The 18,332-nt window shown below is 41.3% G+C and overlaps 1 protein-coding gene across 4 annotated transcripts in view; it reads left to right on the top strand.

Moving 5' to 3' along the window:
• The window catches only part of NPR3 (natriuretic peptide receptor 3), a 60,094-nt gene that overhangs the window by 24,833 nt on the left and 16,929 nt on the right, over positions 1-18,332 (top strand). For all 4 annotated transcript variants that reach the window (XM_043547199.1, XM_027831545.3, XM_027831546.3 and 1 more), the window contains one exon: positions 14,670-14,805. In XM_043547199.1, coding sequence (XP_043403134.1) covers positions 14,670-14,805 — 136 coding nt within the window. The remainder of the gene's footprint in view (positions 1-14,669; positions 14,806-18,332) is intronic.

Raw genomic sequence — 18,332 nt, 5'->3', positions numbered from 1 at the left:
ATAACAGGAAGGCTTAGACTACACTGAAAACAAGTTCTCTTCTGGGTAGCCTTTCTTAAGCTATGGTCTTTACACATTGCTGTAAATTGGTTCTAGTTTTCCCTTCATGTGTCAGGTTTTGCCTAGCCACTTTCAGATGTCGTCAGCCTGTACGGAACAAATGTCCTGTATTTATTTAGAGGCTTAGCTTAATAGAGTTGACTTCAGTATGAACATTCCTACATCTCCCCAATGGTGATCTTTCTCCAGATTTGGAGATTTTACTCATTCTGGCATGAGAAGCACTTAGAAACAACCCAAAAGATATGTAAAAATAAAGCATTTCAAATGAGGTGAACTGGTTTTGTGATAAAATCAGCAGTCCAGGACCCCAACATGTGTTACATGTTGTGTACAAGGTTTGAATGGCAAACATTTAACAAAAAGTGCCCTCCCAATTTGTCCTATCCTGCATTGATTTGAACCAGTTAACATATCTTAACAATTGTAACTGAGTCTTTTAGATTTTCAGATTAATTATTATTCTAAAGAACTGGCCTGCTCCTGCAGTTTTGAATTTTTACTTAGGATCTAATAAAAGCGCTATTCTGTGAGTTACTAGCTTATCTTACTTTTCATCTGTAGCCAAAATGCACGAATGATCACATTATAAGCCATTCAAACCTCTTACCATTAAAATGTAGACATTCACAGAGCAGGTATTATATGCTGCCTTCATAGACTGTCAATAAGGTGATTAGACTAATGTGTTTGAAACAAAAGAATTTCTTCAGCTGGATTGGCATTCAGCTGAAAAGAATATTCCTCTTAATCTTTTCCCTTAGGACTTTGCCCATGTGGGTAGAAATATAACATCTAACTATAGGCTTGTGCTCAGTCTTCATTACAAGAGTCAGTAAAGATTTAGTTAAAAGAAGAGCTGAACATTTGAAGATATGAAGAATGCTTCATGCTTTAAGTCACAAACACGCTTTTTCTAGTTATGAATCCTTTCAATAGTCATTTGACAGTAATGTTACACTTTGCACCTCAGATCTAAAAACCTGTTATTGATACTAATTTATAGAGTTGGTCAAATATTATTGACTAAATACATTGTTCGGTAAATTTCACCATATTTACAGGAAAACATTATTTGACCTATAATATTTTCAAGTATTTGGCCAGCTCTATATCTATTTTAATTATATTAATGAATACTTTGATGAATAAAGGCAAAATTAATCTAATAATTTATTCAATTAATAATTTATTTCCAGTGTCAAACAGTGCTACTGATTAGTTAAGCCTGACAACACCTCTGTGGTAAGTAAACACTATACTATAATATTACAATAACTAAGCCACAGAAAGATAAAGTAACGTGCACATGATTATATCATATGTCAGTAAGAGAGCTAGAGAGAACTGGGAATAGAAAAGCTAGGAATCCTGGGCGAAATCCTGGTCCCATCAAAGTTAATGGCAAAATTCCCATTGATTTCAGTGGGGCCAGGATTTTTCCTCTGATTCCCAGCCCCCTGCTCTGACTGACGTTCTGGAGGATAATGAGACTTGTGATATGTAGCAGGGGTTTTCAACCTTTTTCTTTCTGCACCCCCCCTAAAATGCTATAAAAACTCCATGGCCCACACGTTCCACAACTGTTTTTCTGCATGTAAAAGCCAGGCTGGTATTAGGGGGTAGCAAGCAAGGCAGCTGCTCAGGGCCCCACGCTCCAGGGCCCCCACAAAGCTAAGCTACTCAGGATTCAGCTTGAGGCCCGGTTGGCAGGGATCGGGCCAGTGGGGCTTTTGCTTTCTTCCCTGGGCCCCAGTGAGTCTAATGCCGGCCCTGCTTGGCAGACCCCCTGAACCCTGCTTGCGACCCCCCAGGGGGCCTCACATCCGTGGTTGATAATTGCTGTATGTAGCCAAGGGATTTACTTCCTTCCTTAAGGGCTCGGTGTGGAGCACACTGAAGTCAGTGGTAAAGACTCCCATTGACTTCAGTAGGCTTGGGATCAGGCCCCAAATCTGCTGAAGGGAGTCTTATTGCCCTTATGCATTTATTAATCTTAACTCAAGGAAGAGTTTTAGATTATATTTTTGATGCCTGCTGTTTGGTATGTTGGCAGCAGGCAGTTAGTAGAAATTTAAGGCTATTTTATAGATAATGAGACCAAAGAAATGCCCTAGTAAAAGGTAGAGTAAGCAATAAATAAATAAAACAGTGCGGAACCATTATAGTTATTGTTCTGGAGGGATTCTTCCCCATACTTGTATGTCATTTTCCATTCTGCTATACTCTGTTCTGCATTTTACTGTGTTGCTATCCTGCATCTTAGAACGAAAATGGGCCTATACTTTAATTCACAATTGTGACAAATGAGCAACTTGTGGCTGTGCCAGCTAGATGATGGTGAATAAATTAACCACTTGATTACAAATGAAAAATGAGGAAGAAATACTGATAGAAATGTAGGGCTGGAAGGGACCTCAAGAGGTCATCAGCCCCCAACACTGAGGCGGGACCAAGAAAACCTAAACCAATCCCTGACAGGCAATTATCTAACCTGTTCTTAAAAATCTCTAGTGATGGGGATTCTACAACCTCCTTTGGAAGCTTATTCAAGTAGTTAACTATCCTTATAGTTTGAAAGTATTTCCTAATATCTAACCTAAATCTTCCTTGCTGAAGATAAAGTAGATTACTTCTTGTCCTACCTTCAATGGGGCATGGAGAAAAATTCAGAGTCCCCTTTATAACAGCCTTAACACACCTGAAGATTTATCAGGTCTCCACTCAGTCTTCTTTTCTCAAAAGTAAACATGCTCATTTTTTAAAACTTGTCCTAATAGCTCAGGTTTTCTAAGCCTTTTATCATTTTTGTAGTTCTGCTCTGGACTCCCTTCAGTTTGTCTTCATCTTTCTTAAAGTGTGGGGTCCAAAACAGGACACACTACTTCAGCTGAGGCCTGACAAGTGCTGAGTAGACTAATTCTGCTGCAGGCCCTGACTCCTGCCACTTTCATCTAGGCCGCATTTCCCTACTTTGCTTATGAGAATGTCACATGGGACCATGTCAAAAGCCTTACTAAAAATCAAGGTATATCATGTCTACTGCTTCTGTCCATCACTTAGGCAAGTAACCCTGTCAAAAAAGAAAACTTAGGTTGGTTTGGCATGATTTGTTCTTGACAAATCCACATGGGTTTTTCTTTATCACCCTCTTAGCCTCTAGTTACTTACAAATTGATTGTTTAATAATTGTTCCAGTATCTTTCCATGTATCAAAGTTAGGTAGACTGGTGTATAATTCCCTGGGTCCTCTTTGTTTCCCTTTTTAAAAATAGGTACTCTGCTTGCTCTTCTCCTGTGGTCTGGGACCTCAGCTGTCCACTATGAGTTTTCAAGGATAATTGCTAATGGTTCTGAGATTCTACTTCAGCAAATTCCTTACGTATCCTAGGGTTAATTTCATCAGGCCCTACCAACTTGAATGCATCTAACTTATCTAATTATTCATTAATATGTTCTTTCTTTATTCTGCCTTGTGTTCCTCCTCTCTTGTTGTTAATATTAATTGTGTTCAGCATCTGTTCACAATTAACCTTTTTAGTGAAGACTGAAGCAAAATAGGCATTAAATACCTCATCCTGCTTGGTGTCATCCATTATTAGCTCTTCCTCCTGCTAAGTAGTGGACCTATATTTTCCTTCATCTTTCTCTTACTCCTAATGTAGTTATAGAACCTCCTCTTATTGCTTTTTATGTCCCCTGCTAGTTCTCACTCATTTTGTTCCTTAGCCTTTCTGATTTTTACCCTGCATGCTTATGCTATTCTTTTGTACTCATCCTTAGCAATTTGTTTAATTTTCCACTTTTTGTAGGATTCCATTTTGATTTTCAGATCATTAAAGAACTCCTGATGGAGCCATATCTGCTTCTTACTACTATGCCTGTCTTTACTTTGTATTGTTATAGTTTGCTGTTGTATCTTTAGTATTGTGCTTTGAGAAACTGCCAGCTCTCCTGAACTCCTTTTTCCCTTAGATTTTCTTCCTATGCAACCCACCTACCATCTCTCTGAGTATAATGAAGTCTGAATTATGAGGAAGGGATAAATAAAGAGGGATGTTGTGCTTATATTTTTTCTCTATTAAATGACAATAACCTACCCAGATAGAATCCCTAAATTCTCTGGAATTTGTGTAATTTTGTTATAGCTCACTACCCAAGTGTTGTTTTTTAATTTTGTTTTAGTATAATTTTTACTGAACAATTAGTCAGGTTCTGACCCAAGTATGGTATTAAAACATATAAAGAGTTAGTTATAGTGGGTTAAATACTGCCCTAAATCCACATGCAGAACTCTCATTGATACCAAGTTCCAGGTAGAACATCTATTTGTTGTAGATAATATGCTTGCTACTTGGTATTAATGATCCTTTTGTCTAGGAAGAACAGTAATAGCAAATCACTAGGCTTACCTCATCCCACTGGGGTAAATGGTAACCCCTGTCCCAGTGCCAGCAGAGCAGCTACATTAGTGGAGGGGATAGCAGGCAGCATATTCATCATCTCCTCCCTGGGGAAGGAGGTGCTTAGCCAGGGGGAGAGTATCTTAAAACTGTGTCCAAGTTATAGAAAAGCAGTTAGTAGAGGCTAAATCAGCTCATCTCTTGGGCTTCCTGGCCAGCACTGCCAACTTTTGGGGGCTCCAGTTCCCCCCCACCCCCCTGAACAGCAGGGATTGCTAGGGCCTTTTGCCATTGCAACCCCCCACTGCAGCTAACTTTTTGCAGCTGAGGTACATCAGCGGAAGCTAGCAAATCCCGGGACTCAGTCATGGCTGTTACATTTTCCTTTACATATGTATTGCTCTTATTGCAGGAAATGTAAATGTCATGGAGTGCAGTCCAGTCAGAATATTGACTATTAGTCATATAGTGTGTTTGAAGTGCTATTCAGTACTGGGACCCTGCTCAGCCATATATGGTGGAGTAGAAATCACTTTTGGTTACAGTGATGAAAATGTTTTGTTCCAACTATGCCTGGAGAGCACTGGGCACGTCATGTGCCCAGGAATGGAAATTGTGGGTAGCCTTCCCTTTCTGGGAGAGGTGCTGTTTGAAATTCCATTTATATAGAAAGATGTCCAAGGTGGAACTACAAGCACTTCTCTATGATATTTGTACATCCCCCAATTAACGTAGTATTGGAGCACTTTACAATCTTTAATATATTTATTCTCACAGCACTCCTGTGAGGTCAGGACATGCTCTTAGCCTCATCTGCAGATAGGAAACTGAGGCACCGAGATATTAAGATGCCCGAGGTCAGACAGGAAGTCTGTGGCAGAGCAAATGATTGACCTTGGGCCTCCCAGACTAGTGGTGTAAACACTGAGCCATCCTTCCCTTCCATTTGACTCCACCTACTCCAAGGAGAAGGTATGAAAAGGCAAATACCAAAAGGCAGATTCTTTTCTTTTCTGTTGTTGTGAGGGAGTCGCTGAATGGATCAGACCTCCGGTAAATATTGGAGTGGCACTAAGAGCAGGGATCTTTTTTTAAAACTCATCTCTGCCACAGTGCCTAGGCAGCTGCTTTGCTGTGACCTCTGCTTACTTCATCTTAGTTAAGGAGTACTAGTGGCACCTTAGAGACTAACCAGTTTATTTGAGCATAAGCTTTCGTGAGCTACAGCTCACTTCATCGGATGCCACTAGTACTCCTTTTCTTTTTGCGAATACAGACTAACACCGGCTGCTACTCTGAAATCTGTCAAAATACATCTTAGTTGTCTCACTGTTGCCATGAGCTCCCCCTTCTGGTTCTTATATCCACCTTTTCTCTCTTGACTTACACTTAAATTGTAAACTTTTTGATCAGCTTTTCACTATATATGTGAACAGTGCCTTACACAGTGGTACCCTGATCCATCACTGGGGTTTCTAAGTGTTACTACAATACAAATAGTAGTAAAGGGAGGGGAGACAGAAGAGGGGATTTCTTCTCCTCCCTACCCCCATGACCGACAACAAGCCATCCCTCTGAAGGGTAAAAGAATGCTGCGCCTTAAGAGTTTGCTGTGTTAATGACCTGGGCTTTGTTTCTCTGACAAGTCTGACATGTTACAATAAATGTTTTAATCTATGTTTGTGTTAATCTAATTTAATCTAATCCTGGGGCAGACTAATCAAACTACACACACAATATAGGATGCCTTTTATTATCACTAACACATACACCATTGCTCAGTGTGAAATATAAAGTGGATGTTTCATCAATGTTGAAAAACATATAACTCGGCATGAACAGGCCCACCGACAGGCGGAGCCAAAGAGGGTAATTGCCCAGGGGCCTGGATGATTTAAAAGGGCCCGGGAACCCTGGGCCCTTTTAAATAGCCTGGGCAGGCCACAGGGCTCCTAGGCACGTGCGATGTAGCGAATGCTCCAGGCCCTGCACTTTGCGGGGGCCCCACGGGCAGGCGCGATTGGCCAGCCCAGTGCAGTCGGTGCCGGAAGTGATGGGGTCGGTGCCGGAAGTGATGGGGTCAGTGCCGGAAGTGACGGATTCATCACGTTTGCCCTGGACCCCGCACCTCCTGCTAGGGACATCCCTGCAGCCCGGAATTGCTGTCGCCGGGCTTGTGCATGAATGAATGTTTCTATAACACTGTACTATCTTTCACTGTTACATAAAGCCCCTAAGGACCTCATCCTGCAAGCTTACTCAGGTGAGCAGCCCTAGTGACTTCTGTGGGTACTACTCACCTGAGTGAAGGTTGCAGGATGCCGCCCTAAGTCACTACATAACAAAATACCATAACATCTAGTGAGGCTTGGAATGCTGTTTATCCTTTAGAAAGCCATTGCCTAGTTCTGATCTAGTGAACAAGTGAGTGCTTTGGCCAATTTATTTCTGTATTTCATTCTTTCAACACACTGTGGGCTAAATGCTGCCCTTAGTTACATCCACGATGCCCTGCACTATGTTCTTTTTCAAAGGTAAACTGAATATTAAGGAAATGACCTTTTCTGCGCTAGGCATTTTTTTCTATTATTATTTTTTCCTCTTTCCCTTAGCAGGGGCTGCTTTTCTTCCTGTTTCTTTGAACCACTAAGCTCCAACTCCATTAGGGAAGCAGTCTTGTTGCCTGAGAGAATGGGGTATATTTTCAGCATGTGTGGATTTAAACATACAACTCACATTAACTGCTTGTTCCTCCCATTCCGGCTGCTGTGTTGCCCTCACGATCTTTTGATCTTCCAGTATCCCAGTGAACGTGCAGGCTTAGGCAACTGGCCGTGTTCCTGCCAACTTAGACAGTACCAAGACACAAAATATTAGTGACAGCTTTATGGCTAAATCCAAGTGCTTTTTTCTGAACGCACTTAATCTTTGAGGAGGCTTGACATCCAGATCTGAAACTGGAGCTCAGCTCTCTTTTAGTGGACGTTTCCCTGTTAACTCCTGTATGCATGAATTGATTAGCTAGTTCATAGTCTTTGCCCATACATTAGGCACTCGAGTTTGAAAATGTTAGCCATTTCACATAGCTTGAGTGAGGCTGATGCCTAGATCCTTCCCCATCACTAAAATGCTCCATGGCTTGTAAGCGCTTTAATATATAATAGGGAGGCTCAGTACTGGGCAATTCTAAATGCAAAACACTTTGCTATACATAGAGCAATCAGGATATGGAGAGTTATGGGTCCCCAGTAGCTGTAACTTGGCAGTCTTCCACATAAGTAACATTTTGTATTGCTGTACATGCTGTTAACATTAATGCCTTAGTGTATATGTACAGTGTGGTCACACTATAGCTTGTTGGGGGATCCATAACTTTGAATTGCCCGACTTTTGAGCATGTAAAAATCACAACCATAGTGTAGCACTGATGTAGCTTTTGCATTTAATTTCCTTGGAGGATTATTTTTTATAATGAAACATGACTACGAAGGGCAAAAAGATGAGGAATAGAGGGGAAGGATGGGAAAATGAAAGGAAGAATGTGCATTTATTTGACTATGACTTTTGGCTATGCACTTAGACCATATTTTGCACACTCTTGGATCTTACACATAGGGGGCACTGCACCCTACAATGGGTGTGTAATCTGAAATTGGTGGTAAAGAAGTCTGAGCAGGAAGGTTCTCCGCCTCCCTTTATGACTGTCACCAAAGGGGCATAGCAAATCTGGCAGTCTTTTCTGCTGGTCACTCAGGTCATCCAAGCCACATATTGGTGGGGCACAGAGAGAACTGGAGCATCCAAGATTAAGATAGACCCATTGTGCCTGCATATGTACAGTGTTTGGAGCTTCTCTCTTTCACTTATTTTAAAAATTAGCAGAAAATAGTGTGCACAACATTCTTTAATGCTTCTCACTTTTAAATCTTAGCTAGCAGAATTATTTATTACCTACAAGATTAGAGGTTCTTATAAAAGCTTTTATCAAATATGGGGCTCTTCCTTGATTACTGTCTGTTGCTGAACTGCACAATTAGTTACTATGGAGACCCAGATTTTGCCTTTAAGCATCCTACAAAGAACTCATCAGAAGTATAGTACTCTCCACTGGATAAATTTCATTGAATGTCCATTTATTCCATCACTTTCTATCCCTTTCCACAGTGATGTATTTTCTTCTTACAGAGAGGGGAGGGTGTGTTATTTTTTGCTAGTGAATTTTGCTTCTACTATTGGATGATATAACATCTGAATAAACATAAGAAAAGCACACATTGCTCTGGAAAGTTCAATATCATTCTAAATGGCCATTTTTAATATACCAATGATCAAGATTTTCAAAAGAGATTAGTGATTTTGGAGTGCCTCAAGTTTCAGATACACAATTTGAGACACCATAAAGGGGCTTAAACTGATGAGGACCCACTATCTGAAAATGAGGCCACTTTAAAGTATTTAAAGTTGGGCTCCCAAAAATCACTAGTCTTTTTAAATATCTTGGCCACTGTTATTTAATATATATATATTGCATGTACAGATACCTCAAACAGTGCCAAAGAGAATGATATCAGAGTTTCCAAAGCAATTCATGTGTGGGCTAAGAACTAAGATGAGATATTTTGGATCAGATGGTCTTTGCTTCAAAGAGTTATGTGCTTGAAAATGGGGGTATGTAAGAAAGTGCCTTCTTAGCCATAACTAGTGTGCCTAGTATGACAGATGGTATATTAAAATTATTTTGTGTTTACAGGGTCTCCCCCCCCCCAAAAAAAACAAAAACAAAAAAACCCCAGTTCTAGTTACAGCCGTAGAGCTACAAAGTGAAACTGGATGAGTGTTATCAAAGACAAATGGAATGGTACCCAATAACAGCAACAGAGTTCCTTCAGAACAATCTGTGAAATTATCTCAAAGTCATTAAATAGCAAAATAGTGACTTCATGTTCATCTTATCCCTATGTCCTCTCCTTTGCAGTATACCTTTCAGCTGCAACCATGCAACCATTAGAGAGGAACAGCCTAAGAGGGCTCTTTGTTACACATCCCCGTGACACCCTTAGTGTGAAAAAGAAAAAAATATATCACAGCAATAGGGATATCCAGATGTGCAGCAGGAGGACAGGCAGGTAGATTGTAAGCGCTTTATAACATCCCATATTCCCTTTTAAGGATTTGTGCTTGAAAGTGCTATGTGACTAATGTGAGGGCTAACTAATGCACAAGGCACTACATAGTTTGGGGTGCCTCTTCCACTAGAAATGGGGGTAATAAATGGGGGTAATAATTTTTTTAAACTGGAAAACATGAAACCAGCAGAATTTCCAGTGTTAGGTTTGCCAGGCCTAAAGCAGACATTACTAAAACTATTAATCGTCAGTCCCTTAAGACTGACTGCTTTCAGGAACTCTGGCTGTTTGGATTAAGCCCAGTGTGATGAAAAGGTACCCTATAAGTGTTCTTAGTGGGCACTGGGAATGAAAAGCCAGTTGTGTTCATGTCACATACAAGAGAACACTTGCATCAGAATCTGCCACAGTAAAATAGCATGTTGTAGAATAAGACAGGTCTCATGCTAAAACCAGCTGGTAGAATAGAAATGAGGAGAGCACTAAGAAAAGATAGGCACCATCAAACAGCTGGTGTATAAGAAGTTAGGGCAGGAACCTAATGAAACTAGAAACCATGGTCCAAAATCCAGTTGAGAAATCCTGGCTTCATTGAAGTCAATGGCAAAACTTCTACTGACTTCAGTGGGGCCAGGATTTATTGAGTTGCCCAACTCTCTCTTTTGTTTGTTTGTTTAAAAAAAAACGACATGAAAAACCAATATCCATATAATGAGGGACTGTCATAGCGTGAGCTTTTCCACACACAGATCCTACAGTTCCATGCAAACAGCTGCTGGAGAGCGTCTGCTGTCTCTCAAGGTAGAAATAATTTTGTCTTCCTGATCTTTAGGCTGTGGCTTCCTTTTAACCTTTGCATTTCATTTTTCTGAGGTTCATTCACATGAACTGTTTGCTGCTTCGGTGGCACTGGCTCCTTTTTCTAAACATTTGGCGGATCTTTTTAAATGAAGCATAGGTTAGAATTAGAAACATCCGCAGCCCCAGTTAAGATGTCAGAGAAATTTTAACTTTGATTCTATGAGCTTCAGAGTCAGGATGAATGAACTATGCTTATTGCAGATAGCTGGCTTAAGGACGAAAGAATGTCTTCTGTGTAGCTACATAACAAGGAGCTTGATTATCTTAACACAGCCAATCGACTATGTAATTCTTTATTATCTATGTAACAGCTATTTACTTAACTGGCTACATGTTGTTATCTTTTGGCATTGTATATGTCCAGCTACAACTACGAGAGGCTGAACAGAACTTTATTTATTCGGATTTTGAGCTGTTCAAAAGCAATGAAATTAATGGTAAACTAAATATTGTTTCTAAACAGTAGTATATTTGGGGAAGGCGGGCAGGGGCGCACCAGAAATGTCAAGAAGAGTGAAATCTTTGCTTGCTCATTGGCTAGTTGCAGCCCCGGCAGGCACTTTCCCAATATAACTAAACTGTGAGTGAATGGGACCACCCTCCTTGTGGCTGAAAAGATAATTCACTGTGAATTATTGTGCACCAAGCCAGGATGTGTTGTGGTTTTGAGATGTGAGCAATTGCTTACAGGAGAGGAACACATGTACAGCTTAAGCCGTATTGCCTTACAATGGGATCCATATTTGAATCTAGGCTCCTAATGTAATTCACTACATCAGCTGGTGGTGTTATTATTTATTATTATGTAGTCATTTGCTAAGCACTGTTGCTTTCGGAAGAACAGAAACGTAAAGGCAGTCCCTGCAATCTAAGATTCAGGCACCTATAAGATAAGATATACTGAGAGATACAGGGGAGAACAGGGCTACATGGTGCAAACTTTATTCACATTGGTGAGCACTGACTCACACAAGTGGTCCCACTGAGTTCAAAGTCATCTTCCTTTCACTAGCTGTTTCTTTCCATTGTTACGTTTTTTTTTATTTATATTGAGCACAAAAATTGGGGGCCAGATTGTAGATTGAATTTGGTCCTAGCATGAGTGCACATGGGTGTCTCCTTCTATCCTCCAGCATGCTATACCCGTGCGGAGGCTAGCCCCAATTGTAGCTCCAGGACTCTCTTGCGCAGGGAGCTGTCAAGAGATACAACTATGGCTACATTGCTCACGCTGGCCAGCAGAGCAAGTGAGACACAGGGGTGCACACATGGTCCTCTCCTAAAAGGGGTAGTGCAGTGAGCACATGCACCCTGCACACAAGGATGCTCTGGCACATATTAGAAGTCAAACTCTTGTTGGTGTGGCTGCTGGGCATAGCACTTCTGCTCCATGACATTGACTTAATGGTAAAATTGAGCCCTTTCTATGTAGGAAAAGTGCTACAACAGCTTCTGCACGGGGCTCAGCTGAGATGGCTCAGCTGAGATTGCAGGAGCTTCACTTCAGCACTGAATTTGCTAATATTATTGATTTGTAGGGCTGTAGTACCCAGAGGCCCCATCGTATTGTCACTCTATGTACACAGAGATAGTAGGAGTCAGTCGAGGCCCTGAAGAACTTAGTAGCTAAACAAATAAGACAGTTAAAGGGTGGAAGTAAAGAAGCATCGCTCACTGACATGAATTGAGCCTTGTGCTGAGCTCCACTATATACGTGAAACTCCCATGGAAGTCAGTGTGAGTTGTGCCCATGCTCTAGTGGGCATGATTGGCATACTGCATATTCAGTATACAGAACTGTATATATACAGTATGTGTACAGTATACTGCAGAACTGGAATTAATTTGCAAACTGGACACCATCAAATTAGGCCTGAATAAAGACTGGGAGTGGATGGGTCACTACAAAAAGTAATTTTCCCTCTGCTGATTCTCACACCTTCTTGTCAACTGTTGGGAATGGGCGATGTCCACCTTGATTGCACTGGCCTCGTTAGCACTACAAAGGTAATTTTCCCTCTGTTAATATTGACCCCTTTTTGTTAACTGTTGAGAATAGGCCACTTCCATCTTAATTGAAATGGCCTTGTTAGCACTGACCCCCGACTTGGTAAGGCAACTCCCATCTTTTTATGTGCTGTAATATATATGCTGCTTACTGTATTTTCCACTCCATGCATCTGACGAAGTAGGTTTTAGCCCACGAAAGCTTATGTCCAGATAAATTTGTTAGTCTCTAAGGTGCCACAAGGACTCCTTGTTGTTTTTGCTGATACAGATTAACACGGCTACCACTCTGAAACCATTATACAGACACACTCTCAGGGGTGCTGGAACTAGGGGTGCTCCCACACCCTCTGGCTTGAAGTGGTTTCCATCATATACAGGGTTTAGAGTTTTGTTCAATGGCTTTCAGCACCCCCACTATAAAAATTGTTCCAACGATACCCCCACAGTCTGGTCTTTTTTATCACTTCTTAATCAGGTGCATAAAGTAACTTCCATGTATTGCATATCACTTCCAGGAAAGCAAGCAAAATTGATTGAGATTTGGGTTTAGTTGATATTTTGGAGCCTGATCTTATTGAAGTCAATGGCAACACTTTCATTGACTTCAGTGGGAGCCAGGATCAGGCCCAAATCATTTCAGGTTCAGTGGGTTTGGCACAAATTTTAGTTGAAGGTCAACCTTGGGTGAACTTTTTCCAGTTTTGGGGGGGAAGGTTTTCAGCAAACCCCTTCCTTCTCCACAGATGCCAGGTAGGAATTCATGCTTTAGAATCAATATGAAAACTGGGTGTTTCACATTGTTTCAACTTGAAATAGACCTGAACCAAAACCTCAGAACTGAACACCCCAGATTTTGGGGGAAAATGAACCCAAATGTGAGTTCATGTGTGGTCCGTCTCCCTACCAGGCGCTGAACCAAAATCCCCAGCTCCAACCTCCCTGAATTTTGAGGAAGTTTGGATCCAGCACTGAACTTTGCCACCCACTCTCAAGTCTAGGTTTTGATCTCACATCAGGCAAACTTAGCTGGCATCAACTGAGTTTGAATTTTCAGTTTGAACCCAGAACTTGAGAAAAAAATAAGATTTCAGATCTAGCACCTAAAAAGACTTATTTTAAATTTGCCACCCTACTGTGAACCAAACCTACCAGTTTTTTGCACTGCTCTGTTCATAAGTGTTGTGGAGATCAGTGGGAGATCAGTGTAAGTGTAGCTCTAATGTGAAATCACATTTGCTCTCATTGAAGGGCAGTGCTGGTTTACAATATAGTATTTACTTTTTGTATTTGTACTGGAAAATGACATTTCATTTAGCTCATGCCATTTACTGAAACAGATGTAAAAGATGGGAAACTAGTTTTCTGGCAACTCCAGAGAACGTTACATAGTACAGGGTAAACAGCTTGCTCTGTTGTTCATTTGCTAGCGGAGAGATGGTCTGTTGAGCAAGATCCAGAATCAGCAGAAATGGAGGGGAGTAATCATTAAACAAACAAATCTGTCAGCAAAGTCAGAAAAACTTCCTCTCTCCATAAACATAATGGGGAGAGGATATTTTCATATCCAATGAAGTGTGCTGTGTAAAACAGACAATTAACCAGATGTGCTCTCCTGGGGTTTTGGAACAGGCGCATGTCTGCATTAAACTATTGATCCAGCTCTACTAGTCTAGTAAGCCTATGAACTAGGGGTGTAAATGCTACCCAGCCAAGGGCTGCAGAATCTGGCCTGAATACAGAAGATGATGTAAGAGAACGGTCCTGCAAGATGATGAGGGCCCTCAGGCTAATGAGGATGAGGATGCTCAGCACCTTATAGAAGGTACTCAGCATCTCAAAGGATCAGCTGCACAGTTTATACGCAGATTGGCACATGAACTGTGGTACAGTGAGTTTCCCCTCTGTAACATTGTTTAGATGTGATAATGAAGCACCATTTGAATGCCAGATTTGCTGAGAGTAAAAAAAAACACACCAAAAAAACCAGTTAGTGGTTTTCCATTAAATATTACAAGTTGCAAAATTCTCTGTTTTAATTTGAAACAAAGATTCAGAACCAGAAAATGGGTTCTTTCGATTATTCTGTAGACGTTCCCTAATATTAATCAATTTGGGCCAAGCCTGGTCTCCCTGATCCAGGGTTTGAGCCTTTGTAAAGATAAATATTTTTTCATAGATGGCTTAAAGATGAATATTGTCTTGTTCTTAGGTTAACATGTTTGTGGAAGGATTCCATGATGCCATTCTTCTCTATGCTCTGGCTTTGCGTGAAGTCCTAAAATATGGCTTTAGCAAGAAGGATGGGGATAAAATTGTACATCAGACACGGAACAGGACATATGAAGGTAGGTGTCTGCTAGTTGGAATACTGGATTATATCAGTATCATTACAACTCAGGCTATTACTGTGTGTGCCGCTTAGGGACCAGGACACAAGAGGTTAAAAAATAGTCCGACTATATGCTCTTCAAATATACACACTGCATTTTTAAAGATCAAATAATTCACCACTTGGAACATTTTTCATAACATCCCTTTAGGTATTATTCTGCCCAAAGGAACTCCTAATAATTTAATGACCCTCATTAGGGTTCTAAAGAAATGCCAATAACTTTCTCAGGCTCCTTTGTTTTTGAAAAGATTACAGCAGCTTGTCTTACTTCATGTGCATCTACTAGCTCTTGAGCTTGCTTCATTTTTTCCATTTAGCGTTTTTATCTTAACAAGCTGGATTCGATAAAAGCACACCGGTGCCAATTTTTCCTTTGTCGCCGATGCTGTTTTGAGCATTGGAAGGTTTTTCTTCCCTTCCTTTTAAGAGCTTTGTTTGTTATCTGAGATACAGTAACCAAAGAGGACTGTGGCTTTCTGGGCCTAATCCCTTACGCCCTGAGTCTACAGAGACTTCAGCAGATGCGTAACTTTAAACATGTGAGTAGTCCCTCCCGTTGATGTAGTTATGCATGTGCTTAAGTTTTTGCAGAGTAGGGGCCTCAGTAAAGAAACCGAGCTGTGTGACATCACCAGACCCACATATCATTTCTTACATTAATCTTTCAGTGTTAGATTACCAAGATTTCCAGTGGAAGTACTTGAGAAAGAAAATATTTCCCTTACATAAGAAACGAACAATTAACTCAGAAATATAACAGCTATGAAAGACATAATGGGCCAGATGCTCAGCTGCAATGAGTATACACCGGGCAGAGCTGAGGAGAAGTGAAGGGGCAGGTGACTCCAAGCCACCTTTCTGTTCCCCTGATCCTGGGTTGACCAAAGGCCAATATGATCCCCAGTGTAATTTAAAGCAGCCTGGTGACTACTCTGAATTATGCAGCTGAAGCAGTCCCACAGGCACCACTGCACTAGGTGAGGATCGGGTACAGTGCTGTATAACCTGCTCCATCCCCTCCAAATCATGGCACCTCACAGCACTCTACACCCAGGGGATTCCCCTCTGTCATGAGATTCCTTTTACAGCAGCCTCTCTGAACAGAGAATCCAGCCCAAAATGTCCATCTTATGACCCATAATTTTATGCTAGAGTCCTCCAAGAACATGCCAAGCTATGGTGCGTCCTTGCAAGTTTCGTATAGAGATATGTGCTCCAACCAATGGGACTGCCAGGCTGAACAATAGCGTCCTGAGCTGCTTTACTCATAAAATCAGCGAAGAGAAAAGAAGGTTCTCTTTCCTCACTGGTAAAAAACAGTTCTGTGTTGCTGAGCAACCTCTCTCTTATCATAGCTATTTTGAAAATTCAGGCTTAACACTGAGCTGTCAGGAGCATAAGACAAGACCCCCACACACACACTCCTCACCATCCCAGTACTTCGCTGGACAAATATTTATTCATTATGGGCCTGATGTTGGCCTCTTAGGAGCCAATCCTACAAGGAGAACCGTGCAAGCAGGCTCCTGTCCTTGTGGGGAGCCCTACCATGGTCAGTGGGGCTCTATGCGGGAGCCAGGGGACCATCCATGCAGAGTCCATTGCAGGATGGGGCCTTATATTGCACCTGAAATTCTACACACGGATCATTGAAAACATAGTTGTTGCCATTTAGATTTCTAACAGCCTGGGCACCTTTTCTCCACAGTACATTCTGGTCCATATCAGACAGGTGTCCAGTCAGGAATCCAATTGGCTATTAATAGCTGCTAAAGAAACATTTGTGCATTTCCTCCCCTCTGCATAGGTTGGGGCAGGGGAGAGCCAGTCAATGGTATGCTTCAGGAGAGGGATATGGACTAGAACTGGTCAAAAATTCGCCAATGAAACAGTTTTCCATTAGAAATGCTGATTTAAAAAAAATAAATTATATTAATGTTTTGATAGTCTTATCACGTCAAAACAAAGCGCTTCCATATATCCAGATCAAAATTTCAAAAAATTTTGTTCTGCAGGCTATTTTCAACTTTTCATTACAATTCAGGATGAAAGAAAATTTCAGATTTTCCAAGTTTTGACTAGCTCTATTAATGACTTCAGGCCAGATGGTCTTGGCTTCCTGAGTCAGTAAGCTTTCTGTTCCAGTAAACACTTCCTTTCAATTCTGGGAGCCAGCCTTGCCGTGCCAGACAAGTTGGTAGTGGCCTCTGAGTGTTGCTATTGCGATTTGGTTGTGCTCACTCCTTAATCCTTCAGTCCAGGATAGTAACACAAATTTGTGATTGTTTGGCTACTGTACCATTACATCTACAGGCAGTCATTTGGTTGTAAACAGTTTGGTTAATACTCAGTAGGCCTAAGATTAAACTCGCATTAATCTTTCCTGAGGTCATTCCATTTTAATAGGAAAAGAGCAAAGGTGAAGCATTTTAGCTCATTGAGCATTTGGGAAGATTAGGTTTGTTGAGAAAAATGTACGTTCTGGTACTGGGTAGCTGAAGTCTCTCTCCTGGTTTGTAATTGCACCTTGGGACCTGATTCTCCACTCCCCTGCACTTTGCGTAATCGTCTCTGTGGCATGGGTGTAAAGGGCTACCATTCTGATGTGCATTCACTTTGCACAGTGCAGTAAAGAATCAGGCCCATGGTCTTCATCCCCACACTGAAGAAGAAGAAGAAGAAGAGCTACACTAGAACCTTGCTAACTGTGCCCTTTGCTTTGTTCTTGCCCTGTTCTCTGCCCACCCCTCGGCAAAAAATTGGCACTGGAGAGAGGTCTTGTGTTCTTATGATTCCATTGTTTTCACAAACTCTGCCACATTACATGTACTAGTATACTGGGACATATTATCCATAATCATTAAACTACAGGAAAGCTGACAAAATAAACGATCACAGTGCACTATGTGTTGCATTATCCTGTTTTATTATTGGGTTTGTTGACTGTCAGCCTGATTCTGCCAGCTTTATTCATGGCACCTTACTCCACAAGAAGGTCCCCTGATTTCAGTGGGACTACTCAGTAAGAGCCTAAATCTGCCAAAGTTGCTAAATTCAGTCATTCACCAGGGTCAAATCATGACACCCTTGCTCACTTTTTTGCTCAGTCAGGGAAAAGTCCGAGTGGGCCTGATCTGCTCTTGCTTATACTGCTATAACTCAGGAGTAACTCCACTGAAATCAGTGAAGGCAAATTGCTGTAAGATTGGGGTCAGAGAAGAATCAGGCCCAGTGACTTTAGTGGAGTTGTTCCCGGAGTTAAACCTGAATTAAAAACTCATTAAGAATTTCAGGATTTGGCACAGAGTTTCCCAGTCATGAGTGTGTATTCGCAAAGTTCTACAGTATCTTTGACAGAAATGTGTGTGGCTGTTTCTGTATGCATTCTGAGCCAGAGCCCCAGGGATGTAAACTGGAATAGAACCATGGTCTTCAGTAGAGCTCCATCAATTTACACCAATGAATGAACTGACCCTACAT

The sequence above is a fragment of the Chelonia mydas genome, chromosome 5 (assembly GCF_015237465.2).
Source record: "Chelonia mydas isolate rCheMyd1 chromosome 5, rCheMyd1.pri.v2, whole genome shotgun sequence".
NCBI classification, from domain to species: Eukaryota; Metazoa; Chordata; order Testudines; family Cheloniidae; genus Chelonia; species Chelonia mydas.
The sequence above is the reverse complement of the archived record's forward strand: the minus strand, read 5'-3'. Positions and strand labels throughout refer to the sequence as shown.